We start from the raw sequence: 26,388 nt of genomic DNA on the forward strand, positions 1-26,388 counted from the left end.
CTCCCCCACACCTTTTCCAGCATGGCCTCTGGGAGCTCTGAGAGAGCAGAGAGTGGTGCTCTGTTAGTCCTGGGTTTAAGTTGTTCTTAAATTAAGGCAAAGCGCCCATTTGCTTGCACTGGTTTCTGGCAGCATCTACAGACCGCGTGGGTCCGTGGCCCATGGTGGGACAGAGGTCCCACCGATGTCCAACGCGGGCAATTGTTCCTGGGGGCAGAGCTGAACACGTGCTGCCGTCCTTGCAAGGCCGGGACCTTGGCTTCGGGGAAATTTGGAGAACTTTAAACTTTGGTACCAAAACTGTGGTGGTAACAACGATGACAATGTGGCTGCGAGGGCTTTTTGTGCTGTGCGGATCTGGAAAAGCAGAGAGTGTGTCCCAGGGACCAAGATGATCAAATTGAAAAAATAATAAAATCCACAGGTTTCTAGCGAGAGAAAAGGAAGGGCTGGGGAACATGGGACAGCCACTTCCTTCGTCTTCCTTTAAACATCACAGTGGAAAGTTACTTGGGGCTCCTCTGCTGCTCTGCAGGAGAGTTGGGCGGCTGGTGGCCATGTTCTCGGGGTTCCCTGGTGTGTGCCTCCCAACACGCGTGACGTTCCCACAGTGCATGCCACCCTCCGGGGAGGCAAGGTGGGCCGTGCTGGAGAGAGAGGACGTTAGCCTGAAGAGCTGCCGTATCTTCAGCCCCATCTCTCTGATGCCGGATGCTTTCCCCACAGCCTCCTCTCTGCTCCCGAGCATCTCACCCTGTTCTCAGTCCCTGGTGCCATTTAGCACCCTCAGCAGCACCCATCCTCTCGCCCTTCTGCCTTCGCGGGGCTGGGAAGCGGAGCTTTTGCTTTAACGCTTCCTGGACAGAAGCATGGGAGCTCCAGGTGGAAATATCGCCTTGTGTACACAAATAGTGACTGTGTATCTAGGCAGGCGAGGCAAAGCCACGCGATCAGTGGCCAGAAACCTGGTGTTGCTGGCCAACTTCCCTATTTTTTATCTGGATGTGGAAAAAGGATGCCTGGGAAAACCCAGGTGAGTGACAGCCCCACTTCACGTGGCAGATACGCTGATGTATTCCCCTCCTGGCTCATCCCCTTCTTGAAGACCCGCCTTTGCTGGCACAGTGTTCACATGGCCATGGTGGGAACCAGAGGGGGAAGAGATCTGGGGCTGAGCGAATCACTTTTTCGGTGCAGGGTAGTTCTAACCGTGAGCAGTGACTGACCCGGTTCTCCCCATGAAGACAAGCCATGCTGGCATGGGGAGCGGGAGGTTCGGGCTGGCAGGAGGATTGGGATTTGCTTTTCGTGGTGGTCCTGGTTTGGCCCTGACTTGCAATACGCATATGCAGTATGAATGAATGTTCTTGTGTTTCTTGAGATATGGAGACCAGCAAGGAGCTTCAGAACCCCCTGGACACAAGTTAGTTGTCTGAGTAGGAATGATCCCGGGTTTTTATCCGTTTCAGAACAGGTGGGTATCCACGGTACATCACATATAGAGGTCTTGGACTCAGGGCATGTCTGTGTAGATGGCCATGTCTTGGAGAAGTATCCGTCTCCATGTACACCCCAGCGTGAAGGATCTTTGCTCCATTCTCTGCACCTGGTGGGTTTTGCAGGAATGAGATGTGTATTTGTCCCAAAGGAGGGGTGGGCAGTGCTGGAGGACCTGGCTCCATTACTGACCTCGTTGGGAAGAGCACAGCCCACATGGCTGCAGCTCGGGAAGCCTCTTGCTGTGTGGTAGGCAGTGGGTAAGGGGACGGAGGGTCAGTTGGCTCCTCTCCATGTGGCCTCAGGCGCGTGGGCTAAAGCTGTGGTGTGCCAGGAGGAGAGGGCTCCTGGGCACCGTCACAGTCATCATTCTTTGGTGTGGTGCCGCTCGTTTCAGAGCTCCCCAGGATCTGTGGGTGCTTCTCTGTCGGTGTTTCTGGTCTCTTCTGAACTCTGGGTGGCTGCAGTAGTCAACCAGTTGTCTGCCTGGACCTTCATGAAAAGCTATGTGGTGGTGGTGCTTGGCTTTCTGGTGCATGTTGACCAGAGGGGAGCAGAGCCGGAGAAGGCTTCAGGTCTCCCTGCCACTGGAGAGGAGCGTGCCTGGAGGGAAGTCCAGGGAGACCCCCATCCTCTGTGCCTTCGACACCCCAGCAGCACCGTGCTCTTGGTCCAACAGCTTCTCCCTAGAGTCATAGAATCACAGAGTGGTTTGGGTTGGAAGGGACCGTTAAAGCCCATCCAGTCCGACCCCCCTGCAAGGAGCAGGGACATCTCCAACCAGATCAGGTTGCTCAGAGCCCCGTCCAACCTGGCCTGGAATGTTTCCAGGGACAGGGCATCATCCCTGACGGAACGGGTGCGTGGCTGCCAGCTCCACTGGCCGCACTGGTTGTGCTCGGAGGTGATGGGACATCTCTTATTTCAAATTACTTACCTGAGCGAGTGGGATCTGCGCTGGTCTGTTGGCACGTGAGGACACAAAGCCCTTAGTGTTGCACAGCATCTCTTACCAGCAGTGAGATTGGACCGGAGGGATGCTGGCCGGGGAGCAACTTGTGTTTGATGGGTCAGGAGGCATCACCACATACACTGTAGATGTACCGGCAACCAGCCAGCCTCGTTGGCCACCATCAGGCTGCCCAGCCTCGCCTTCTTCCTGCCTGTGAGCCGGGAGGTGCCGGGGTCCTGGTACGTTGGCGTGACCTTGTCTGTTAGCTGTCAGCGTCCGTGTCCCCCGCTCCTCGCCGCCGCGTGCAGCTCTGACTCGGCAGTGGGCAGAGCATGGGCTCCGGCTGGCCGGGCTCCCAGATGAAGAATCTCTTCTGTGGGAAGGGGCCCATCTCCTGCTCGTCGTTAAGCTCTCCACAGAGCGCCGTGGCTCGCGAGGAGCAGAGCGGGCTGAGGAGCGGGGGGCAGACCCGCCTGTGCAGGAAGCCTTTTGCTTCGAGAAGCGGTCGCCTCCTTCTCCTGTGCTTTTTCAAAACTGAAACCGTACAAAATGCAATCCTGGTTTGTGCAAAAAAAGGTCATTTTTTTTTCCAATTAATATTTGTTTTTACCCAAAAGGCTTTCAGCCAGCTCTGATTACCAATGCATTGCGTTCTTGCTGATGAGCTCTGCCGAGGGCCTGGCTGTTACGATGGGAAGAGCTCTAATAATTTTCTATTCTTTTTGTTAGTCTTCCAAAGTGAAGTAGAGCTAATCCCTTGAGTCAGTTGTCTTTTATGCATTTTTTTTTAAAACTTCCTGCGTTACGTAATCCTTTTTTTTAATATAAAAGGGTCTTGCATTCATAACTTCATATGCTGGGGGGTTATAGGGCAGCTCCTAATTGATGCGTTTGCCTTGAAACACGTCAGGAAATTCAGAGAGTTTGCTCTGAGAGCGAGCTGAAAATTTGGAGCAGATGTTTGTTTTATAGGGGAGAGAGGAGGAGGGGGGAAAAACCCACCTCGAAAAAACCCTGGTTGCATTCTTGCTTTCGGTGAAGTGAGCCCAGTCCCGTGGAGGTGGAGAAAAGCCGTCGCCTGTGTGAAAGAAAAGACAGGAACTGTAAAATAGTGACGCAAAGTGGCTCTGAGGGGTGGCTCGGACTCACCTCAGTCATTCCAGCTACCTGTCTCTTTCATTAGTCCACCAAGGCACAGCTTTTTTTAATTTATTTTTTTTTTAATTATTTTTTTTTTTAAGCCATCTGAAGAAGCTGAGGAGCTTGGAGCTCTGGAGAAGCAAGCAAGCCAGGAATGGCTTTCAAGGGTGAACACACTTCGGAGTGGGATCCTCTTGGGGTGCAGGACGGGTCCCCCTCCTGCTCCACCGCCCCACGGCTGCAGGATGTGGCACCCCGCGCCAGGCAGGGGCTGGGAGGGGTGAGCTCGCCCCCGAGGCGCCTCGAGCAGGGGGTTGCAGAAATTGGTGGTGTGGGAAGGTGAGAGCGTGGCTTGTGACCTTCGTAACGGTTTAAGCTTCCCCTGCTGAAGCTCTGCCGTGGGAGTTTCTCGAGTGAAGGGGTTTTTTGTGCCGTTACCGGTCCCCTTCCTGCTCACTAGGACATTTGTGTTAAACTGGGGAAAGCGAACGAGCTCTGCTCCCTCTTCACCTCCAAACTGCGACGGCCTCTTTCCCTCGCTGTCCATCCCTTTGCCATCTCCTTTCTCTTCTCGGTAGTGTCTTCCAGGAGGACCCGGTTAGAAGATCCCTACTCGTGCAGTAGTAGGCACATCACAAATTGCCTCCTCCCTTGGTATCTCAAAAGCTTCTGTGTGACCTGGAGATCATCTAGAGGTTAGCCGTGCTCCGCTGCGGTACCTGCCCCCACGTTGCCCATCCATCCCGTTCCTTCGCTTGCCAGTCAGCCACGTGGAAGGGATTGGCTTATGGGTTTTAAGCTCACTAATTAAAACATGCTGGAGAGGTTTTGCATAGTGTCGGACTGATTGCTTCTCAGCTACGCTGAGGGCCTGGGCGCTCTGGGTTTTTTGGGGCAGAAGCACCGCGGCTGGGCGCTCTCCCTGCGGGCAGCCACATTGGCTGGACACCATGTGTGTGGTGAGAGGAGCATCTCGAGTGAGCTGGGTCTGAACATCTGGCTTTACCGAGGAGCGCCTCACGTGCTTGGTGCCGTCGCCTCCCATCTCCGGGGGCAGTTTTGTTGCACGATTTCGTACAGGGCTGTTTAACGTGCTCCATCCCCGAGCTGAGCCAGCAGTCACCCAACTCAATCTGCAATCCTTTTACTGCTCTTTGTTTCAGCTCCCTTGCCGGCGCGGCGGGGGTAGTCACTCTTATCAGCGAGGCGTTTGCTCAGCTCCGTTATCTAATCGCGGTGGTGCGCGCTGCGAACATCCCGAGCGCGTGCTGGCTGTTAGCGATGCCCATCGCCCGGCCCCGCGCCAGCAGGCCTGTGACCTTCTGCCTATCTTACAGATTGCAGATGGAGGAGAAGAGGCGTGCCTGCAGTCTCAGCGGGAGGCTGGGGGGCAGTCAGTGCTGAAGTCCCTGTCCCCGAGCAGCGCTAAGGTCCCCGTCACCAAGTGTTTTGTGTGGTAGAGCAGGCTGGACCACTGAGTTGGCCCAGGGGTGCAGCCTTTTAAAAATTTGTGTGATCCTGTGAACTTGGGCACTGCTCTTTGGCTGGGAGCTTCTCCTCCAGAGAGCAGCAGGACTGCTGTCTCCCTTGGAAAGTGACCCAAGTGACACTGCTGCACCGTGATGGGCAGCCTGGCCGGGATGTAAAACTTGCCAACGCTTGGGATGGAGCGGGAGCTCTGTGAGTACCAGCGCTCAGTTCAGACTGCCTTACGGTTTTGGCTACATCACACAAGCTTCTGCTTCTGTCCTGCCCTGGCCACCTGCAGCAGCTCAGCCTGTGGACGAGTGACTCCTGAAGATGCTGGAAGTGGAGCACGTGTGATGGTGTGTTTGTCCCCTCTGTCTCTGTCAAAGAGGGATCCTACTGGGGTCGATGGTTTGTGCTGAGCATCTCATCCATGCCATGAAACTGGCTGGCAGGAGCTGTGGGATGTCTTCCAGATCAGCCCGCCGTCGAGCACGGCGATTGCCAGCCCTGCGTGGCTCTAGAAACACAGCAGGACCACACCGTTGGTGGGCAATCGCTCGTTAGGTGAAGGGGCCAACAGCCTTAGGCTCTGCTTAACAGCAGGTCAGCCAAAAGCTGGGCTGGTGCTTTGGGCTCAGAGGCGCGTGACGGTGCTTCTCGGAGCCGGGTGGCCTTGCTGGGGCTGCAGCGAGCCCCTTGCGCTGCGTCCCCGTTCCTGAACTGCTGCAGGTTTGGTGGGACCTGCTGTAAAGCACGCGATGGAGGAGGGGTGCGAGGAGTCCAGGAAGAGCTTGCAGCATGCGGTGAGGAGGTCGATCGCAAAAGCCCCGTACAGCTCAGAGTTTAAACCTTGCTATACAATCAAAAGAAATGTCTGAAGTCAGAGAAGACTTTTTTTTCTTTTCTAGTGTGCTCTGAGGTTTAAGGGCGGTAAAAATCAGAAATCAGTGGGGCTTAAATTTTCAAGTCTTAAAAAAGCCCTTGCAATGCTTTTGAAAAGTTATCCCCGCGTCCTCCCTTCTTCCCCACGGCCAAACAAGCCTGGAGAGCGGGTGGTGGGAGACAGTGCTGAAATAGAACCACTGGAAGGATGCCTGTCTGGAGCAGGATAAAAGGAGAAAGGTTTGTGTGTTCAGCAGATACCTGCAGCTGTACAGAGAACAGGATTTGGTACCTGACAGCCAGGGATGCTCACAGAGCCCTGCGACCGTCCCAGCGAACGCGGACCTGGGAGGCTGACTTGGCCGTGGCGTTTGCTCCGGCCGCCCCTCTCCTGTGGGATCACCTGTGAGATGGCTTCGGTACCTTCATCCTCCTGCCCTGCAAGGGGGTGGGTGACCTCACGGCTTTTCCTCGGCTCTGCTGTCCTTGCTCATCTGTTCCGCCGAGCGTGGTTTCTCCGCTGGAGGTGTTGCATCAGGCAGCAGTGGGAGGGCGTCTCCCGGACTGGGGAGAGCCCTCGGGACAGCCCTCGGGAGGGGGACACGGTGACAATGGCCATTCCCCAAGGGACTCCACAGCGCTGGAGAAAGCTTTCCTTCGAAATGGCTTCAAGCTTTAAGTTTTGAGGATTTTCCTGCCACACGGAGAGCTGTTTTACATGGAAAAAGCTTTTGGATGTTGATTCCAATGAGAAACTTCCTCATTTCTGAGAATTTTTTGCCTTTCTGAAGATCCCCCAGCACTGGAACTGCAGGCAAGGCTGTGTGCTGCTGCCCGATGGCTGTGCCGGGCTGGTCCCTCCTGGCCCAGCTCTCCTTATCTCCAGGCACCTTGACACATCCCCATCGCATACAAACACCTTGCTGTGTCGGACGGCGAGAGGACATGCGATTGTGCTCATGTGGAGCACCCTGAGCACCCAAAAAGCAACACCCCCACAGCTGGAGTCTCTAGTAGAAGCTGGCAGCTTGAAAGCTGTAGAAATCAGCAGAGCTTTATGAAGCTGACGTGCTCCAAAAAGTCTCTGTGATTTTCAGTTTGCTTTTCAGCTCCATCTCTGCTGCCTGTGTGGTCTGGTGGCTGCTCAGCCCCATTTGGAGCTGGGGGTCCTGAGCTGAGCTGGCTGGAGAGCTGTGGAAAGCCTTCCAGAGTTGGGAACAGACCTCTCCCATGCTTTTCTCTGCAGCTCCTACCTTCTGTTTGAAAAAACTTGTGGTTCTGAGGTTTCGGTCAATTCTTCTTGTGCCATTAATACGTTACCCCGTTGTGCGTCTGGCCACCCACAGGCAGGCAAACGCATACTGTTATTTTAAAGATTATCCCAGCGAAGGTTGTGGTCCAGCACATGAGCTTCCATGAACGGGATGCTTTGCTGAGCTGACTTTGTCCACTGGCCTTGAGAATGAAACGGCAGAAGGGCAGGACTGTGCCTTATGGGTTGTTTGTTCTCCCTAAGTTGTTACAAATGCATTTTTTTTCTTTTTCTTGGAATGTGACTTTTTTTTTTAATTTTTTCTGCCTTGACACACGAAGTCAGCACACCCAGAGCTGTGCCGGCTCAGCCCCAGCCTTTACCCATACGCGGGTGCGTGCGGGACTGCTGTCTTCCCACAGATGTGGTCGCTGTTGCCTTCCCACCCATGGCCCTTGGGGGAGAGACCTGTGGGGTGAATTGTCCTCAGGGGTTGAGGTTGCCTTGGGTTGCCTTTTCCCTCTAGCTGTAAAACCTGTCACCCAGGAGCTGGATGCACAGGAACCCTGCTGTGGTCCATCCCACTGTGCTACCAGGGTTGTGGTACCTGGAGGGATGGGTGCTGGAGGGCTACACACAGCGATGCCATGGCTGCTCTGCTGCCTCCTGACACCATGAGCTGCTCCAGTGCGGTGGTGTCCTGCTCTCCATCTCTGCTGGAGCTCCCATGACTCACGCTGTGGTGTGCCTTGCTCCTGGGCTTGTGCTGTGCACGGCCCCAGCCTGCTCCATGTGAGCCTCTATCCGTGCTAGGGCTGGAAATCGTTGTCACTGAGAGGGGACATCAAGGAAGGCTGTCACGGCTGTACCCCGTGAGGATGCTGGGTAGAGCAGCTGCACGAGAGTCTTTTTCCTGTTTACTTGCTCCCAGAAGTGCTGGGTGATGTGATTAAAAGACATCCCTCCTGCGTGCGCCGGTGCATCCTTCATCCCTCCTCCTCGCCCTCTCTGGAGGGTGTCTCCGCACGTTTGGTCCCAGCCCTAAGCCACCGGGTCAGATAACAGGGGTGGCTGGGGTAGGGGCTTGGTTGTGCTGGGAGCACGGGATGTCCAAGAGGACTTTAACCCCCCCTGGCACCCTGCCCTGTCGATCTGCGCCCCATAAATCTGCTTTCCAGCTGGCAGAGAGGTGGGGTTGGGGCTGGCTGGGATTGTTTGCCGAGCGTTCAGGTGCTGTCTGATGTGATCCTTTTCAGTGTGAGCGAAGGGCAAAGCTCTCGTGCTCCCGGGCTGTGTTGGAGCAGAAGCAGAGACTCTGCTGCCTCGTCTCTCCAAGCTGCCATGCTCGGGTACCTCTGCCAGCGCCTGTCCCACAGGCATCGCTCGTCCACCTCAGGTTCCTCTGGCCAGGATCCCGGGGTACTTTGGATACCCCATCCTCTTTCAAGCCTGCAGTCCTCGTCCCGCTAGTCCTTGCCGTCTCACAGCCCTCCTCAACTTCAGAGGACCAAAAAGCTGTCCTGGGTCCCAGAGCAGACCCTGAGCGATGCTGGGCTCCACAGGCTTCCTGGGCACTGGGGAGTTGGCTCTGCTGGAACACAGCTTGGCTCTATGTCCCAGCAAAGCAGCAGGAATTGTTTTATCTTTTTTTTTTTTTTTCTTTCTTCCCCTCTTTGGTGTCTCTTATGGCATTGGATGTCTTGTGTCAACCTGTCCACAAGGTCTTGCTGCTGGTTGGAGCATGGTCCCCATAATCCCCAGCAGCTCAGGCTCTGGGGCATGCTACGGAAAGGCCTTGGGATGAGAGTGTGAAACTTTGAAGCATCGGCACATCAGGTTTGGTATGAACAGTGGAGCAGGTCTGTGTGCAAGCAGGAGGAGGTTTCCAGTTGTGGGGTCCGAATGAACCCCAGGTGAGGTCATTAAAAAAAAAAAACCAAACCCAAGTGGTAGAGGAACCTGGTGTGAAGACCATCACCAAGAGCTCCTGCTTCTCCGACGTAAACTGAACGTAATGTGTCCTGCTAGGGAGGTGTGTGGCTTGGGTAGGTTTTGCTCAATGCCTGGAGATCTTCAGTTGGATGGTGCTGTAAAAAAATGCCATTGACTCTTGCCTTGGTGATGGAAGGTGAAGCCAGCACCATCAGTGGCCCCATCGTGGTTAGGGCACATAGAGACAAACTGGTGAAAAAGGAAGAAGAGAGTCATTGTTTCTGTTTTCAACCATCTTAGGATAGAGGAGTTTTGATTTGACCTGCAGCTGCTCTGTTAACTCTGTCTGCCTCTTTCTCTGGTTCATGGCACGATGGGTGGGAGGGACTTCCATGGACAATCTGAGGAGGAGGAGATGCCTCAGCTACTCGCTGCATCATCAGTGGAGACGATACAGCCCTCTGGGGCCTCTCTCATGGATAATGGCGTGTGGGGAGATCTAGGAGAGGGCACGCATCTGGAAATCACATCTGTGCTTTAATGAATACTCAATCCTTCCTGTCTCAAAACAGCTTTTGAGTTGAGCGTGGTGGGGGAAGAGCTCGGGCTGCTGTGGTGACCTCAAATGGCTCAGCAGCAGATGGGATCTTTGTCCTATTCTCCTCCTCCTAACTTTACCCTGACGCTGAAGAGCTGAAGCCCTGGTAGGGGCAGGAACGAGCCATTTCCCTCCTGCCCACTGAATGTCCTGGCCAGCTGTCATCTTTGCTGTTAAATCGCTGTCACGGAAACTTGGTTGCATCATCTGGTGGGATGGGTGAAGACTGAGTCATGGCATCTGAGCATCACCGGCGTTTGCTGTCAGTGTGACAGATCTTTTCTGTCCTTTGGTTTTCACTCCTCGCCTTTGTCCTGGGGACAGTGTGCTGTCACTTTTGTCTCCATTTGCTTTGTGGTGGGGCGTGACTCCCTGGGCATTGAAGAGTCAAGAAGGCACCTATATTGGGTGCAAAAATCCCCAAAGAGCTCCAAGGAGAGCTTGCTGCTGTTGGAAACCCAGGTCCCCAGATCCACCTCTACCAGGGCTTCCTCGCTGGTCCTGCCAAGCTCCTGGCTGTCGTGCAATGAGCTGTGCCTTTGACTGCCTTGTGCACTCAGGAACCGCTGGGTTACCATGTCTGCCCTTCTTTCCTGCTTGTTTCTTACCATTCTGCTTGGTGCCATCTCCTTCCCCTCCCAGGCAGCACTGGCAGTGGGTAGGAGCCCTCCAGCTGGCTGGGAGTCTGGGGATATCCGCGACCCTGTCAGCTCAAGCAGGGGGATGCTGCACAGAAGTTCTCCCTGTTGGGCCTTTTGATGTGAGACACCTGCGCAGGGAGCAGCGTTCTTGAGCATCTCACCCCGTTCTGTGCTGGGTGCCCCTGTTGATCCGTCCTTGCCCTCTGCGGTACCTCTCAGATCCCCTGACCCGGGAGGGAGGGACAGCGGGAGAGACAGGCTGGAGGAGCTGTGCTCGCGGACCTTCAGTTTCCCCCATCCTCCCTCCATTTATTGTGCTCCCGTAAGATCATTGCATTTCTCACCCAGGCTGAGGGGGATGGAGCCCTCAATGCCGTGCAGAAAAAGGTCACCTTGGAGCCGTCCCTAGACAGACCGTCCGTCCAGAAGCACTGGTGCCGAGCTTCCCCTTTCCATTTGAGTCAGTGGAAGCTTGTGCCTCTCAAACGGAGCAGGCTGATGACTGAAGGGTGGCTCTGCAGGCTGCCACCGGCCTTCTTTCATCTGGGGAAGGGACACAGACTTCTTCAGAGCAGTGTCTGTGTAGGCGAAAACTGGGGCTTACCCTACCTGGAGTAGCTCTGCTTGGATTCGGGGTGGAAACGTGCTCCCCTGTCCTGTGTGATGAAGGTGCCACAAGTGCAGTGCTCCCATGAGTGCCAGCCTTGCGCGTGGGAGCGGATAAGGCTAGCAGCCCTTGATGCACAGTGCGATCCAGGAATCCTGGTACCAAACCCCATGACTTCGTGCAGACAAAAGGGAGGGAGAGGGTTCCTGGTGTCCAGCAAGGGGGAAGTTTGCGCTTCCCAGCACCAGCACTGAGCTGGGTGAATTCTGCGCCATGAACCGTGACTCCACTTTCATACTTTGCAGACTGCTCGTGCTGCTCGGGGTTCACCCCTCCTCAGAGTGGCTGTCCTAAAGTTGGGTGCCTGCACCCTGCTCTAGACCGGTGAGAACCTCTAAAACAGACCCCCAACGGCAAAGTGTTGGATGGTGGGGGGGTATCTGGGGGGAGATCTCAAGTTTTTGCTCTTCCCACAGTGTTCCCTACTGGCCAGCCCAGAGGTGAGGTACGGGCCAGATGTGCTCTCTCCAGTAGTCATGGAAGAGATGAGATGTGTCTGCTAAGACGTTTCTTCCCACCTACCTTGTATGCGTGTGTCGGGCTGGACTGAAGTGCTCCTGGCAAAGGGGGCCCCAGGGACCAGCTTGCACGGGATGCTCCCTTTGCACTGATGTGGGAAAAAGCTTGGGGGAGACTGGGAGTCAGTGGGAGCGTAGCATCCCCTGCGAGAAATTCATCTGCTCGAGGAGGAGAGCCTGGCTGTGGGACTGGGCCAATGTCTGCTTTTTGCATCCACCAAGTCCTCTGCGTGCCCTGCAAACACCCCTGAGGGGAAAGATGTGCCACAAGAGCGGGTCCCTCTGAGGGGGTGTGGAGGTGTTCCCTGTAATAACCCTGCTAATTAACTGCTGGCTGTTAGCTGGCATGGGGTAGGAGAACATCCCCCAGTGCATCCTACCCTATTTCTCCCAGGCCTCTCTTCCTCCCTCTCCCGGTTGGAGAGGTGTTGGCTGTGAGCATCCGGAGGCAGGGCTGCTTGTGGGACCTGGAAGGGCTTGGGGGCCTGGGGGCTCCTGGGCTTGGGCTGTGACTGCAACAAGTGACCATGTCTCAGGACTGGTGTCCCACCTCTGCTCCGTTACTTTATTTTCTGCTGTGGTTTCTTGTCTGGCTTTGGGATGGACATACTGGTGCAGTGTTTGTAGCAGATGACATGCTCTCCCCGTCCCCACGGCTCCAGGCAGAGCACGGGGAAGATGCTTTGCCCAAGGTCCTGCAGCCCACCAGAGGTAGAGCTGGGTCCATCGCCACCTTCTCAGCCACGCTGGGGCCGAGCGGTGGTCGTGGACACGGTGACAGCGCTGGCAGGAGGTGGCTCAGGCCAGGTGGGTCTGAGCGTGAAGTTGTCCCCAGGAGGCTGAGACCAGAAGCATGGAAACTGCCAGCTTTCGCGTCCCCGCTCTGCGCTGGGCTGTGGGCAGAGGCTGAGATAGCAGCATCCTGCTTCGCTCGCTTCGGGGATCAGCTTTGGGTTTTTTTTTTTAACTTTTCTTTTCTTGCAGCTGAGAGTAAGCAGGAGAAATGTGCTGACAACACAGGAGAGGCAGCTGCCAGCCCGCAGCTAGCACCAGGAGGGTGTTCGTGAGCTCTTGAAGGCAACCTGGGTGAGGCTAAAGCTAGTGGAGCAGCAAGGTCCGGGTCAGGCTGGGGAGAGGTCCTCAGCGCCCTGTGAGAGCAGGGTGATGCCTGGGCAGGACCTTTGCCTCCCTGCTCCAGCCCGTGACATGGGTGCGTGAAATGGAGGAGCGAAGGGCGGCTCCTCGCATCCTCTCCTCCGACCCAGAGCAACACAGCTGCGTAGCGTCTCCTAATCGCCCTGCTCATCTCCTCTAGTTTCCTCTGCAGTTGATAAGGATTTTGAGGGGGGTACAGGGGAGGGAGGAACTGGAGCTCCGAAGCCGCAGGACACGTGGCCCAGGGGCGCAGCGGAGGCAGCGGCAGCCGGAGGCACGGGCAGGAAACGTCGGTGCCCGCAGAGCAGCCGGCGCGTCCCTGCGTGCCCCGCGTGGGCTGCCCGGCGCACGCTGCCGCTGCCTGGGCAGAGGTGCCAGCTCCCAGGGTGGCGTTTGAGCTCTCTGCCAAATCCCCCTGCTCCCCGCCGATGGATGGAGTCATCCTGGCTTGTTGGGAGCTCCGTGTCATCCCATCCCCAGCCCGTTGAGCTATTTTTTTTTTTCCCCAGCATCTTCTCTCCCGAGGTGCTCTCTGCATGGATGTTGCTGCTTCTGCGGTAGAGCTAACGCGACAGCTGCCTCACAGCAAAATGCAGTGGCCCAGAGCAAAAACTGCTCTTTGCTGATGCAGGCAGCAGGTGAGATGAAGCAACTTGCTGGAGCAACCTGAGACCAACCAAGCTGAGTCTGCAGGGGAAGCTTCTGCATCTTGTCCTGAGGCAGAAGTCCCTGCATGTTGCAGCAACAAGAGCAGTGGGACCTAATGGGTGGCTGTGTGCCTCCCTGGGATGGTAGTGGGGGTGAGAGAGCCTTTTACAGGGGTTTTGGTGCCTCCCTGAAAAGGCAGCATGGCCTTGTTAGGTTGATAGAGGACGAGGGGTTTGCTGGGACACAGGGCGCTGCTGGTTTGGTGTTTATGTTGGCCTCCATGGATGCCTCAGCCGTGCGTCCTGTCCTCTGAAAAAGCAGTAAGGTCAAATGAGAGGCCTCAGCTGGTTTCTTGTTGCCCTGTCTGGATAAGCCGTCTGTTAATGGCATGGGATCGTCCTTCGGAAACCCGATAGCTGATGCAGAGCCGTGCTGACGGCAGGCGCGGCAGCGAGAGCGGCCGGGAGGAGGATGCAGTAATCCCATCGCTGCGTCTCTGTGTCTCCTCTGTTAAGGGCAGCTTGTGGGGTTGAGATGTTGAGCTGTCCCTCTGAAAACCCGTAATGAGAGACACGTGGCTCTTCCCTCTGAAACGTGTTTTCTAATCGGTTAGGGTCAGTGCTGTTCTTCTTGCGGAGGGGATGTAAAATGCAGGACCCTGCTTTTTGCGTTCATTATGGGCGCAATGTGCATTTCGTAAGACCTGCCTGAATTTTTGCGGTCCAGCCAAATTCAAGCTCGGATAGTTACCGCCCGCCCGATTCCTCCAGCATCCCCAGCAGACGTGGGGAGGGGTCCGTGCGAGGACGAAAGCCGGGCTCGCCCGGCGCTCTGCAGGCGGAAGGGGCTTGATAAATAGCGCAGGGCAGGCGACGGGGCTCCAGACGGCGAGGTGCTGAGGGCTCTGGCCCCCATCCAGCAAAGCACTTAGCGCACGCTCGGCTGTTGCCCTGAAAGCAGGGGGGATTTTTGGTTGGTGGTGTTTTTTTCTGGGTTTTTTTTTTTTTTTTTTTTTTTTTTTTTCCCTGCTGAGCGCGTGTTGGGTTGCAGTCAGCGCAGAGCAGCCCGGGGTGAACCAGCTGGTGAACCCTGGCAGGAGAAGGTTGGCTGCAGCCCTCCCAGGCTCCTAACATCTACTGCTGGCCTGAATACCCGTTTCAGGGGGCTTCCACTGAAATGTGAAGAAGGATGTGGTGCTACTTTATTCTCCATGCTGTTGCATAATAGATTTATCTTATTTTTACCTATGAGTCATGTCTTTTTTTCCTCTTTCTCCCTCGGCAGCCTTTCTCTCGGGGCCTGACCACCCAGCATCTCTTCCAGTGATGGGAAGCCTAGGGACGACCAACACTGGGATCCACAAAATGGCAGGAAAACTTTTTTTTTAAATGAAAACCCTCTTTTTCTTTGCCAGAGCGAGTACCTGGAGGCTTTTCTGCTGCCGCGGGGCAGGATCAGTTGGTGTCGGCCAGCTGAGGTGAAGCTGGGCTGGCAGTGACCGAGTGGCCATCACTGCACCGTTTGTCCCCAGGGAGACACGCTACACCGAGCGGTGCTTGTCAGGGAGGAGTGGGTGTTTTCTTGGAGGCTGTCCCCAAAAAATCCATCCTGGAAGAGAATCTGGGCTAAACCCTCTTTTTGTCAGCTTTTAAAAAATATTTAATCAGTTTTACATCTTTCCAAAAATCCTCAGGAGGTGGAGATTTTGCAACCCTTGGAGCCTGTTCCAGGGTGTCCTTATCCTTACACGTTACAACACCCTGTCCATCAGCGGTTAAACGAGGCTTGGATGAAGTTTTAGTTTTAAATGACTTCGAGTGGATCTGGTTTTCATGTAACTAGAGGGTAATTTGGGGTTTTTTTTTTTTCCTTCTTCAATGATGCGAGGGTTGGATCTAGGGTCAGCTTTTTCTTTCTGATGCAACCCGCTCCTGCTGAAAGAAAGGCTCTTTGCCCAGAAATGTGACCACGTCCTTTTTTTTTTTATTTTTTTATTTTTTATTTTTTATTTTAAGAGCTGGAGGCAAGCGGAGGGCCAAACCTTTCTGCGGGTGGTAGGCTGGGGGGGAAGTTTTGGGACACTGTGAAGGGCACAACCTGTTTGCACGGCCACGGCATGGCTCAACGTGGAACCATGTGAGGAGCTTAGAGCATCTCCGGGCTGGCTGGGCTCTGTTGCCTCCTTCCCGGAGCCTCTCCTGGCCGCTGCCTGCACGCCCACCTGGGAGGGCTGGAGGACAGCCAGCGGGTTTCCCATCTCATCTGCTGCTCGTCTGTCCCTGCTCTGAGACCTCAGCGCTGCCAGGCCACAGTGAGGTTCGTATTCCAGCAGGGAGCTTCCCTCTGCTTCTGCTGTCGCACCAAGTTCTTCCTCCTCCTGCCAGAGTCCGCATGGGATGAAGGCCAGTACTGGTCTTTGAGGGGTTTGTCCTGGATTACCTGCCACTTGTTCGTCTCCCCAGGCTTGCGTGTGACCCGTGGTGCTGGAGCCCCATCCCGTAGTCCTTGGCCGCATCCCTGCTAGGTCTTTCCCAGGGAGGACCCCGCAACCCTCCACGCAGGATTGCAAAGCCACTGGGCTCTGCCCGAGTAAACGCAGGCGGTGGCAAGCAGATCCAAGGGTGTGGGTGCAGCAGCCGGGGCAGGAGCAGGCTGGAGGGGGTGAGGAGACAAAGGTGGGCCAAGCCTGGGGGCGCAGGGAGGCTGCTGCGGGCGCTGGGTTTCCTGTTTACCGGCAGGAGAGCGGCTGGGGTGTGCGGGGACGGCTGGGCTTGACTCGGCAGTGGAAATAGTTACGGGTTGGAGTGTGGTTTATTGTCTGGAATAACGCGCCTGGCCGCGGCGGTGGCTGGGACAGGCTGGAGGACGGGGAGAGCGGCATCCGGGTGTGGGAGAGAGGAGTCGGTGCGAGCTGGGGGAGGACAAGGGGAGATGGGGCTCTGGCTCCCTTGCCTGCAGCCCGGCTGCTGTTAGCAGAGCTGAGGTTGAGCAGTGCTCAGCCCAGGCTGCAAAACCTACCCGGGGCAGGTTTTGCACTGCTCCGCCGTGCGCTCCGGCGCTTGCTTGGTGGGGATGGTGGCATTTGTGCTTGCTGTGCTTCCTGCTAAGAGTCATTTCCTTCCATGCTGCGAGGGGGCCGGGAAGGCGTTTGAGTCGGTAGCGACAGCGGGCTTCGAGAGGCTGCTCTGCGGCAAGAGGAGGGCTGCAAAGCCAAACCCTAAACCCACACGCAGGCATGTTGGGGAGGATGAGAGAGATGAGCAAGCAGCTGCAAGCACGCGTGGGCTGGAGGTTTTTACCCCGCTCCCTCCAGGCGCGCGGTCCTCGCAGAGGCTGCCCTTCGCCCTAGGAATTCCCTGCGTGCTTCTGGCTTTGATCAGCGCCTCGCTGGCTCCGGGGCTTTCTCCATTCCGTGGATTTTAGATGTGCGGTTGGTAACAATAGCTCCATCTTACTACTTACTTACTAACCCGCCGGCACTCCGTGCAGCGAGAGATGAGCATGGGGCATAGTTAGCATGCTGCGGCATCCCAAAGCGGAGACGAGGCACTTGAGGTGTGATGCAAAGGAAGGCCGTTAATATTTTGGCACCTTCCTTCAGCAGTTATTGCCTGGTTAGCTACCATAAAAACCCAGCTGCCAGTTCTTTCTCACTGGTCAAGCCCTGCATCGTTCAAAGACAGGATTTGTCTTCAGCCCTGCTGTGCATGTCCTGGATGCAGAGCCCGTAACTGTGACATGTTTTTTTTTTAAGGGCTAAAATAACGTGCTGTGTCACTGAGGATGTGAGCACGTGGGCAGGTTACGGCAGGGCACGCTGACGTTTGAACTTCCAGCCAGCTCGTTTCCGAAGGCTAGGTGATGCCTTAAAATGTCATGCCCTCGCTTATTTTTAAGAGCTTGTCTGTCCTCCCTTTGCAGCCCCAAGGAGCTGAGCCTTTCTGTGCTCTTCTCCCGAGCTGCTGAGCTTTCGAGGGGTATTGCTGTGGTCCGGCCGGATACGTCCTGTGTCAGGTAGTGCACTGGCTGCCATCGTCTCCAGATGCCCGCCCACGGTGCTGCGCGCTGTATCCTGCCGGGAGAGGATCCCCGTTCCTTGGGCAGGGTTTACGAGTCTCCCAAAGTCAAGCCTTCGCCGCGGTGTTCGTCTGGAGCGAGCGTCGTCCGTCACGAGGCAGTTCAGTGCCGTCGGCGGCTGCTGCGGGTAATGAGCAGGTCACATTTCTGTCTAGGTTTAAACGGCAGTAAATGGAAATGAAAGGCGAGTCGATGCGCAGCGAGTGCAGTAAGTGGAGTTTAATTGGGATGAATTACACGCCAGGTTTGCAGTAATCTCCGTCCCACATTGCTCAGAAGCATCATCTGCTTTGGAAACGTGACTCAGAAATGTTGTTGTTTGATTCCCCTGAGCGTTTAAGAAACTATTTTTCCAGGAAGCAAGGATTCTTGGGTTTGGGGTTTTTTTTTCTTGTTGCTGTTGTTGTTTTCTCTTTGTTTTATGGCAATGAGAGTCGTTTCCCAGAATTTTCTTTGGGAAGGGAAGCTGCAAGATGCTTCTTTACCAACGTCTCTTCAGCTCCTTCTCCTCGGTTGGCGTTTAACGCTCCGGCGTGGTCACGGCTGACCTTTGCAGAGGAGCACAGCTCCGAGGTAGCTGGTTGGTATTAAAATTGTAGAATCATAGAATAGTTTGGGTTGGAAGGGCACCGTCTGGGGTTTTCATTTGACCATGGCTTGGTTGCCTGCAGTTCATCTTGCCCTCTTCAGCCATTCCGTGGGGAAGCGTGTTGATGTTAGGGATGTGCATGAGGATAGTAAACATAAGCACAGCTCCCTGGGATCGCCAGCTCCAGCCCTGGCCGGGGTAACGCGCTGTCCACCTGAATTACCAGCTTAATGACGTGGGACCCTGCCATCTCCCATCTGGAAAGAGATGCAACTTTCAGAGCTTTCCTCTGACATCTAGGCTTGCTGCTCGACAATAACCCCCTCTGCCGCTGCCACAGGTTCAAAAAGAAGCCAGTTTTTAAAAAATTAAGTCCGTGGGACTCGTTTTACATATACAGTACAAAACTGAGAGAGGTGGGAGCCCTGAGCTGTTACCCCACCTCCCTCAGCTCTGGTTCTGACCAGCACCTTGCGTATGTTTAGGTGGTTGATGCCAGACCTCCCTGATGGTGTCTGTAATTCAAATGATCTCTGGAGATTTGGTTGTTTTCATGCTTTTTCTAATATTTTCTCTCTCTGGAAGGTGTTTGACAATGAGATGAAGAGGGGGATTCAGCTTGGAAGCACGAGAGGGGTCTGCTCCAGAGTTGTGGCAGATCCACCACAACTGCTTCTGCAGAGGCTGGGCTTGGTTGTTCCTCGCATTGTGCTTTCCTTTGTGGCCTTCTGAGCACTACCCAGAGGTGATAAATGCTTCATCCCTCTTTGGCTTGGGAAGGCTGTGGTGAAGTTGGCTCTTGTGTGAAGGCAGGGACTGCCCGGGGCATCCTGGTCGTGCTCAGAGGAGCTGGGAGGATGCTAACGGGGCAAGGGGGAGAAGCCAGAAAATGTAGACATAATTTAGGGTGAAAGCGGGGAGGCAGGGGAACCATCAGGTTGTTTAAAACAGACGTCAACTCATGTTTTGGTATCTAACTTGAATTTGGAGAGGAGCGGATCTTGAATCCATGGTGTTTGTAGGACGCAGTAGCTGCAAACAGGATTTCATCCAGCTGGGCAGGAGGCTGCACCCTCAGAGGGTTCACCTCTGTAGAAGAGCGTTCTTTAAAGAAAAAAAAAAAAAAAAAAAAAAAGCTGCTGTCTTGAAAGACAAAAAAAAAAGTGCAGTTTTTAGATGTATGTTGGGTGGAGGAAGAGGAAAGCGTGAAATGTGAACCTAAATGGCGAGGGAGCTTGCAGTAGCGCTGCCCTCTGCTCATCGTGCCTAGAGATTGCCACGGTGAGACATCCAGCCGTTCCTGGGGGACACGGAGGTAAACAGGGGGGTGGTGGCTGGGGAGGCTTCCAAGGGCACCGGTACGAGGGGCTGTGCTTGCAGGCTCGTGTGCGTGCACAACCGCGTGTGTGCGGCAAGAGAGATGCGCGAGACAAGCGGAAGGGTCTCTGTGCTGCTTTGAAAGGCTGGGGAGCAAACTGGGGCTCGTGAAGGGCTGTCAAAGGTGGGGAGTGCAGGCAACTTCTCTGGGAGGACCCAGGCACCTGTGGCTGTGCTGAGGACCGGGCTGGAGTGCTGTGCCAGAGCCCGTGCCATCAGCGGTGGTGAGAGAGGACTGGGAGGTGGCTGTGGTGGTCACTTGTTGCCAGAATGCAGTGAGTCCCTCTACAAGGCACCTGCCCGCTGTCCTGGGACGTCTGGCAGCTCTCATCCTTACAGCAGGCTCATCCTTGCTTTCCAGCACAGCCAGCGAAACGCAGTTTGCTGTTCAGAGCCTGGTACCCCAGCGCTGTAGGCATGGATCTGCCACCACGTAACGGGTGCTAATCCAGCTCTTCCGATGACTACAACCGCTTTATCCGCGCCCTTCCTTCTCCTCCATCTTCATGGGGATTTCAAGCTGTTGGCTGAACTCCCCTTTTGTTTTCTCTTTCTCTTAGTGGATATTCGTGAAATCAAAGAGATTCGTCCAGGAAAAAACTCACGTGATTTTGACCGGTACCAGGAGGATCCATGTTTCCGACTGGACCAGTCTCACTGCTTCGTTGTCCTCTACGGCACAGAATTCCGGCTGAAGACCCTCAGCTTGCAAGGTAAAGAAAACGCTGCCAGTGGCAACTGGTAGCTCAGGAAGCCCTGGTACCTCCGAGGTGTTGGTCTCAGCTGTCCTCAACGCCTTGTCTGCTGACTTAAGCGGGACTTGGAGCACCTGTCCTTATGTTTTGCCATTGAAGGAGGGGAGGTTTACGCTGTTGAGTCTCCTGTTCAGATGGAGGACAAGTGCATAATCACTGCTGCGGTTCAGCCGATGGATGTTATCTTTTTCTGCTAACAGTACACAGCTTGTGTCTCGTTTAAACCACATAGACGAGCATTGATGGAGGCAGTCATGCTGCCTGCTTAACTTCTGGGGCAAATCTGCCTTCTGGCTAGCGCTGCAGGAGATGGGGACAGAGAGAGCACTTCTGCCCTCAGGAAGGCTGCAGCTGCTGACAGGGAGCTTACGGAGGAGCTGGCCTGTCACCCAGCATAGCCAAAGCGTTACTGCCTGGGGACAAAGATAACCCCCCAGCTCTCGGGAGCTGAAGGGAATCCCTCTCGTTTCTCCTGTGCACTTTCCACAGCCACTTCCGAGGACGAGGTCAACATGTGGATCAAGGGGCTGAACTGGTTGGTGGCAGACACTCTGAGGGCTGCCACCCCCCTGCAGATTGAAAGGTGAGGAACTTCTCCTTGTTTTCTTTTTTTTTTTTTCCCTTTTCTATCCTTTTTTGACAGAAAAAGGTTGAGCACAGTGACAGCATCTCCTCCCCTCTCTGGACCGCACTGACCCGGCACTCCTGCCTCTGTACCCAAGAGGCTTCACCCTGTCTTACCTGGGGACTCACTTTTGGGCAGACACTTTTAAAGGCAGGCAGGTTGCCTGCATGAGAATAGGGTGGGCTGTGGGAGTGGACGGCATGGCACTGAGCGTCTTCCAGAGACAGGATTGTTGAGGAGCTGGGGTTAAGCGTTTGCCTGTTTTTGCCTTTCCATTTAGGTGGCTCCGGAAGCAGTTCTACTCGCTGGATCGCAACCGGGAGGACAGGTAAGAAGAGAGAAAACCTTGCAGGGGGGTTGGACTAGATGACCTTTGAAGGTCCCTTCCAACTCTAACCATTCTATGATTCACTTGCACAGACGTTGCACATTCATAGGAGGGTTTGAACTGGAAAGGTTATCTTTGACTTGAAACCCCAGCCTTTCCTTGGGATTTTTTGTTGGGTTCTTTAGGTTTTTAATTTTCATTTCCAGTGAACCTTAATTCAAGTCCCAGTACTTCCCTGGCTGGTTTTCATTGAATTAAAAAATTGCCTTGTTTCCCTGACCTGTTTCCCAGCTCTTTAGACCCAATGATAATACCTTGGGAGCCTGTAGCCATGAAACACCTTCACCCCCAGCTGGCATTGCCCGAGAAAGCAGACACCAAAGAGTCGACAAGCGGCTGTGGCCACCCCATTAGGGCTGAACTGGGTTGTTTGTTACTTTTCACCCCGTTTGGTTTATTCTCCTCCTCTGAGAGGAGGCAGCCGGGGGTTAAATCCAACCTGTCTGCATCTCGGAGTGGAGCAGCAGCATGCTGCATTGGGGAGATCCCGCTGCACTGGACGTTTTTGCCGTTGCAGTGATTTATGCTGCAGTGTGATGAGAGAACTGTTGGGTGCTCGGGGATTTTGCGGAGGAGGGATAAACCCTTGCAGAGGCAGAAAGGGAAGGAGAGATGCCTTTAATCTGTTGCAGCTGCTCTGCGTATACCATACACCTTTCAAATCCAGGCTTGGGTTTTATACATGGTGTACTGGGTTTTGGTGGTGACTGGGCGTAACAAGTCCTAATTCAGCAATGGAGGGCACTGAGGCAGGTCCAGAGGTGGCTGTGTGGGCGTTCGGAGGATGAATGCAGGAGAAATGGAAAAAATTGGTCCTTTTTCTCATTTTGTACAGTAAAACTGGTGAAGTGGCATCCCGACAGGACAAAGAGATTGCGTTCATCTGCCCAAGGCATGGTCAGCAGAGCTGAAAGCCAGCCTGTTGCATCTCTCTTGTTGTTTTTCTTAATATCATATTTCTACTAGCATTTAGAATTAAGGCAGCAAAATACAATCTATTCCTTACCTGTCAACCAAGCAGGGAGGCTTCAGTGCAAATGCTTAATTAGAAGAGCTGCTCCAGCCCAGGCAGCAGAGGAGCAAAGCAGCGATAGAAGGGGAATGTGGAAAGGTTTTGGATCCCCCCATTTTACAAGCATCCCTGTGTTTTGTGCGAAGTCCAGGCGGCAGTTATGGGGCACATAGATCTCTTGGATGAAGTCTTTGCCCCTGTGAGGTGTTTCAGCATTAACTTTGGTGTTGCTGAGCTCTTTGCTTTTGCTTCTCAGCCTGGAAATGGGTTTGAAAAGGGAGCGGTGAGTTGTGTTGGTTTTTTTTTTTTTTAAATAATTTCTTTTGCAAACCATCCTTGGTCCTTTCCAGAACGGGCAGGTTTTTGGCAGCTGCAGAAATCTTTCCTGGCATTCATGTACCCCGCGCTCGCCCTGCGCCCCAGCCTCTCGCGCTGGAGCCCTTTCCTTTCCCCGTCTCCCGGCTGGGTGCCTGCGCATACCTTCCAGCACGCCGGCAGATGTTGGCTGTTTTCACTGGCTGCTGGGCCCTTGGGTATTTGTTTTTCCAAGGGAGGTTAGGTGGAAAGAGGAGGATAACAGGATGCTGGGGTTTTTTTTCCTAACTGCTGCGGAGGAGACTGTTTCACCTCTGGCAGGAGAGCTGCCGGTGGCGGAGAGCAGTTGCAGCACTGGAGGCTGGGGTGGGGAATGTTTTCATCCCCTGTGAGAGGGCTGGATCTGTCCTTTGGCCTGTTTCTCATGAAACCTTAAAAAACTTCCGTAGAAGAAATTAGTTTATTTATTTGTTTTTTACTTTCTAGTCTCAAAATACTATCAAGCTGTTTACCCAAGGTCTCCAGCACTTTAACATTATTAATAACACAGTAAATAAAATCCTTCCATACCCTGTCCTCCTACCGCAGCAGAGAGGGAAATACTGCTCACGGCTTTTAGAGTTTGCCCTTGCCTCTCCTGGTGCCGTCACATCAACCAGCAGTGTCACGGTCCTGTGAAACAGCCCAGCATCACGGGAGCTGGGCGCTGGCTCCAGTGCGTCTCCAGCCCCATGCCCGCTGCTGCTCCTGCAGCTGCAGCCCCTCCTGCTCCTTTCCCAAGAGCTTTTCTGCAATCTCAGCTTGTCACCGAGGGGGAATTGCTGCCGTGTGGCCCTTGGGGCTCTGGGTGTCCCGTCAGGGGTCCCATGAGAGCTGCAGCACGCTGTGATCCTTGGCGTGTGAAGGCATCTCTCATGAGCCACCGTTGTGCTCCTGGCTTGCTCCCCCCACATCACCCCGTTTCTGTGTCGCGCAGGACCCTGTAGCTGGGACCCCCTACCCTGGGGGTTGCACAGCATCCTGCACATGGCCATGGATGCTGAGTGTGTTGGAGAAGTGCAAGGGCAAGGCTCCCCTCCCCAAAACCTGAGCTGCAGAGGTAACTTTTTCTGGGTGGTGCCATTTGCCAGATTATTTTTTTTCTCCTGTCCCGCCAGCGCGTGGCAGGACGCCATGGTCGTCCTCAGCCTTAGGCATGGCACGGGAGCTGGGCCAGGTCCTGCCCTGGCCATGCGTGCTGATCCCCTGGGGCTCTGAGCCCAGAAACAAGGGCTCTTTGTGTCCTCATCTCTGCAGCGCCTGACACCAGCCGCTTGGTCCCTCTCCTCGGGGCTCCCTCCATCCCTCCGCCTTTCTGTGTCGTTTGAGATCACCCCCTTTCCAGGGGAGAGCGTAAAAGGGACACGCTTCGCACTCCTCCTCCCCATCGCCGCAGATGACAGCGTGACCCCTGCACAGGACGTTTTCCCTGCATGTTTATATTTGTACCTCAAAGCCCTGAGTCTTCCCAGGGTCAGACCTGCTTTGTGGGACGGGGGAGCATCCTGCAGGGTCCTGGGCTCCCACTTGCTTGGCGGGGGGAAAAAGGGGCATCTGCGATCGCCGGGGTGGACTCCAAGGACTTGCTTTTAAGCTGCCAGAAAATGATTGCACGCAGACCTCTTGGCTTCTTAAATCCTGCAGACGGGAGACATCCGCGTTTTCCCTCGCTGCAGGGCCGTTGCCCCGTGGGGGAACAATGCCGGGACAGGCACAGGGCTCCTTGCTGCCTGTCTCTGCCCGGGTGCGGGATCCCACTTGGGGCTGGCACCAGAGCCCTCCCCAGTTTGGGAACTGGCACCTTTGGTGGGAAGGACCTCGGAGGGAAAGGACAGCCACGCTGGCTGCCCCGTGCCAGCGGCGTGTGTGGCAATGGCTGGGGGATGCAGCTGGGTATGACGTGGCAGCGCCGTGCCTGCGGCTAGACACTGAAAATTTTTTTTTTTCTCTCTTTAGGGTAAAATTAGCTGGATCAAAACCACTTGGAAAGCCTGCCCTCCTTCAGCTCCCTCCGCGGGCCAGGGAATAGGTTTTGGAAGGGGTTTGGTCACCCAGCATCCATGTTGGGGCACAGATACTTGAAAAATGCTTCTCCCTAGTTGTTCCTGTAAAGCAGCAGATGCTGTGTGCCCGTTGCGGCATCAGCTCGAGTGGGCTGACGGTGCTGGGACTTGTCCTGCAGTGTTGGGAGCTTGCAGGAGCGGTGTTTGCAGTTCCTATCGGGATGCAAGCACCTCTCTCTGCTCCTCGCGTGTAGCATACATGCAGAGTTCGTTGTGATGGAAAACGTTCTTTTGTTCTGCCTTTGCTCCCAACCCTGGCGTCCTTCTGGGGACGCGCATCCGTCCCTGTACATCACAGCCGATGCCCCTTTGGGCACGGCCGCTCTGTGCGTGTGGTGTCGCAGTCCCAGGGTGAGACCCCTCCATCCCAGAGCTCCTGAACATCTTCCCTCTCTTTCCTCTGCTGAGCCAGGATCTCCGCCAAGGATCTGAAGAACATGCTGTCTCAGGTCAACTACCGCGTCCCCAACATGAGGTTCCTGCGGGAGAGGCTCACGGTGAGTGTGCGACCCCTCCGCTCTCCACGTTCGCGCTGGGGACCCTGGGCAGCCTGTTGCCTGCCTTGGAGCAAAACCTGGTGGTGGTTAAACTCCCACAGCGCGTTTGCATATTGCAGAGGCTCCCAGCCTTTCCCGGGAGGGCCCCCACCCACGGCAGCGACTGAAGAGGTGCCAGCTCCCACTGGGTGCCGCACCCTGGCCCGTTTGTGGCCAGCGCCCTCTCTTCACCCCACCCTGCCTCCCCCGCTCCCCACATTGCTCCTGGCTCCAGTCGAGGGCTTTGCTCTGGTGGGGCAGAGTGCAGGAGGACAGGCAGCGAGGCCAGCTGGTCCTGCATCCCGGGTCTTGCATCCCACTGCCACCGAGTGACAGGCAGCCGGCTCTGCCGACATCACTGCAGGCTCAGGAGCAAAGGGGATGGTGCATCACCCGCATCTCTTCTGTCGCCATTTGGTCTCGTGGCAAGGGTACAGCTTTGAAGGGTCGTAGGGTTTGACTGGTATACTCATTAAAACTTCACAAAAGCTTCAGTTTTCCTAAGAAAGGTCCCACCAGCCTCCTCTGAAGGATCCTCAAACACCAGGAGTGTATCTGAGGCTCAGCTCCTGCTGGGGACTGGCAGCCGGGCTGGGGGTCCGTTGTACGGCCCCACCTGCAGAGGAGTAGTTTCGTGCGTTTCTGACAAGCAGAGAATGCGTGTCTGCAAAATCAGTGGTGGTGGCCTTGGTCAGGAGGGTCATATCATGGTGACCAGCCATTTCCACCTCAGCTGCAAGGCTGGAGAGCACACGCTTCAGGTCTGGCAGTTTCCAGATGCTTCAGATAGATCCTCTCTGCAAACAAAAAATTAAAATTTTATAACTGTTCAAGTAAGCAGCAATGCTCTTATCAGCGCTGTGATGTCTTTAAGTGGGTGAGCTTGGGGAATCGCATGCCTCGGTTTAGGGTGTGCCTGTGTCCTGGACACTGCAGGGTCCCACTGGCCCCAGCAGAGGTGGGCAAAGGGAGGAGGCAAAGTCTGGCCAGGTTTTGGTCTTTTCCTCCTCCTTTTGCCCCAGGAATCCTGGTGGGAGGAGACACTTCTGGAGCCATGCAGAGTTGCCTGTGGCCCCTGTAAAATCTCTGGGTTTTTTACTTTTTTTTTTTATTTTTTTTTTTTTACTGCAGGATGTGGAGCAGAGGAACGGGGATATCACGTACGGGCAGTTTGCACAGCTCTACCGCAGCCTGATGTTCAGCGCCCAGAAAATGGTAAGAGCTGAATTCTCCAGGGCCAGGAAGGTGGGCGAGAGACTC

At 55.0% G+C, this 26,388-nt stretch overlaps 1 protein-coding gene across 4 annotated transcripts in view; it reads left to right on the plus strand.

Annotated features, from left to right (window-relative positions):
* Window positions 1-26,388, plus strand: part of PLCG1 (phospholipase C gamma 1) — a 44,359-nt gene that overhangs the window by 1,326 nt on the left and 16,645 nt on the right. For all 4 annotated transcript variants that reach the window (XM_086760742.1, XM_086760744.1, XM_086760743.1 and 1 more), the window contains exons 2-6: window positions 19,956-20,108; window positions 20,640-20,733; window positions 21,056-21,103; window positions 25,005-25,089; window positions 26,260-26,343. In XM_086760742.1, the coding sequence (XP_086616868.1) occupies window positions 19,956-20,108; window positions 20,640-20,733; window positions 21,056-21,103; window positions 25,005-25,089; window positions 26,260-26,343 (464 nt within the window). The remainder of the gene's footprint in view (window positions 1-19,955; window positions 20,109-20,639; window positions 20,734-21,055; window positions 21,104-25,004; window positions 25,090-26,259; window positions 26,344-26,388) is intronic.

This window comes from Chlamydotis macqueenii, chromosome 16, assembly GCF_036417535.1.
Source record: "Chlamydotis macqueenii isolate bChlMac1 chromosome 16, bChlMac1.mat, whole genome shotgun sequence".
Lineage (NCBI taxonomy): Eukaryota > Metazoa > Chordata > Aves > Otidiformes > Otididae > Chlamydotis > Chlamydotis macqueenii.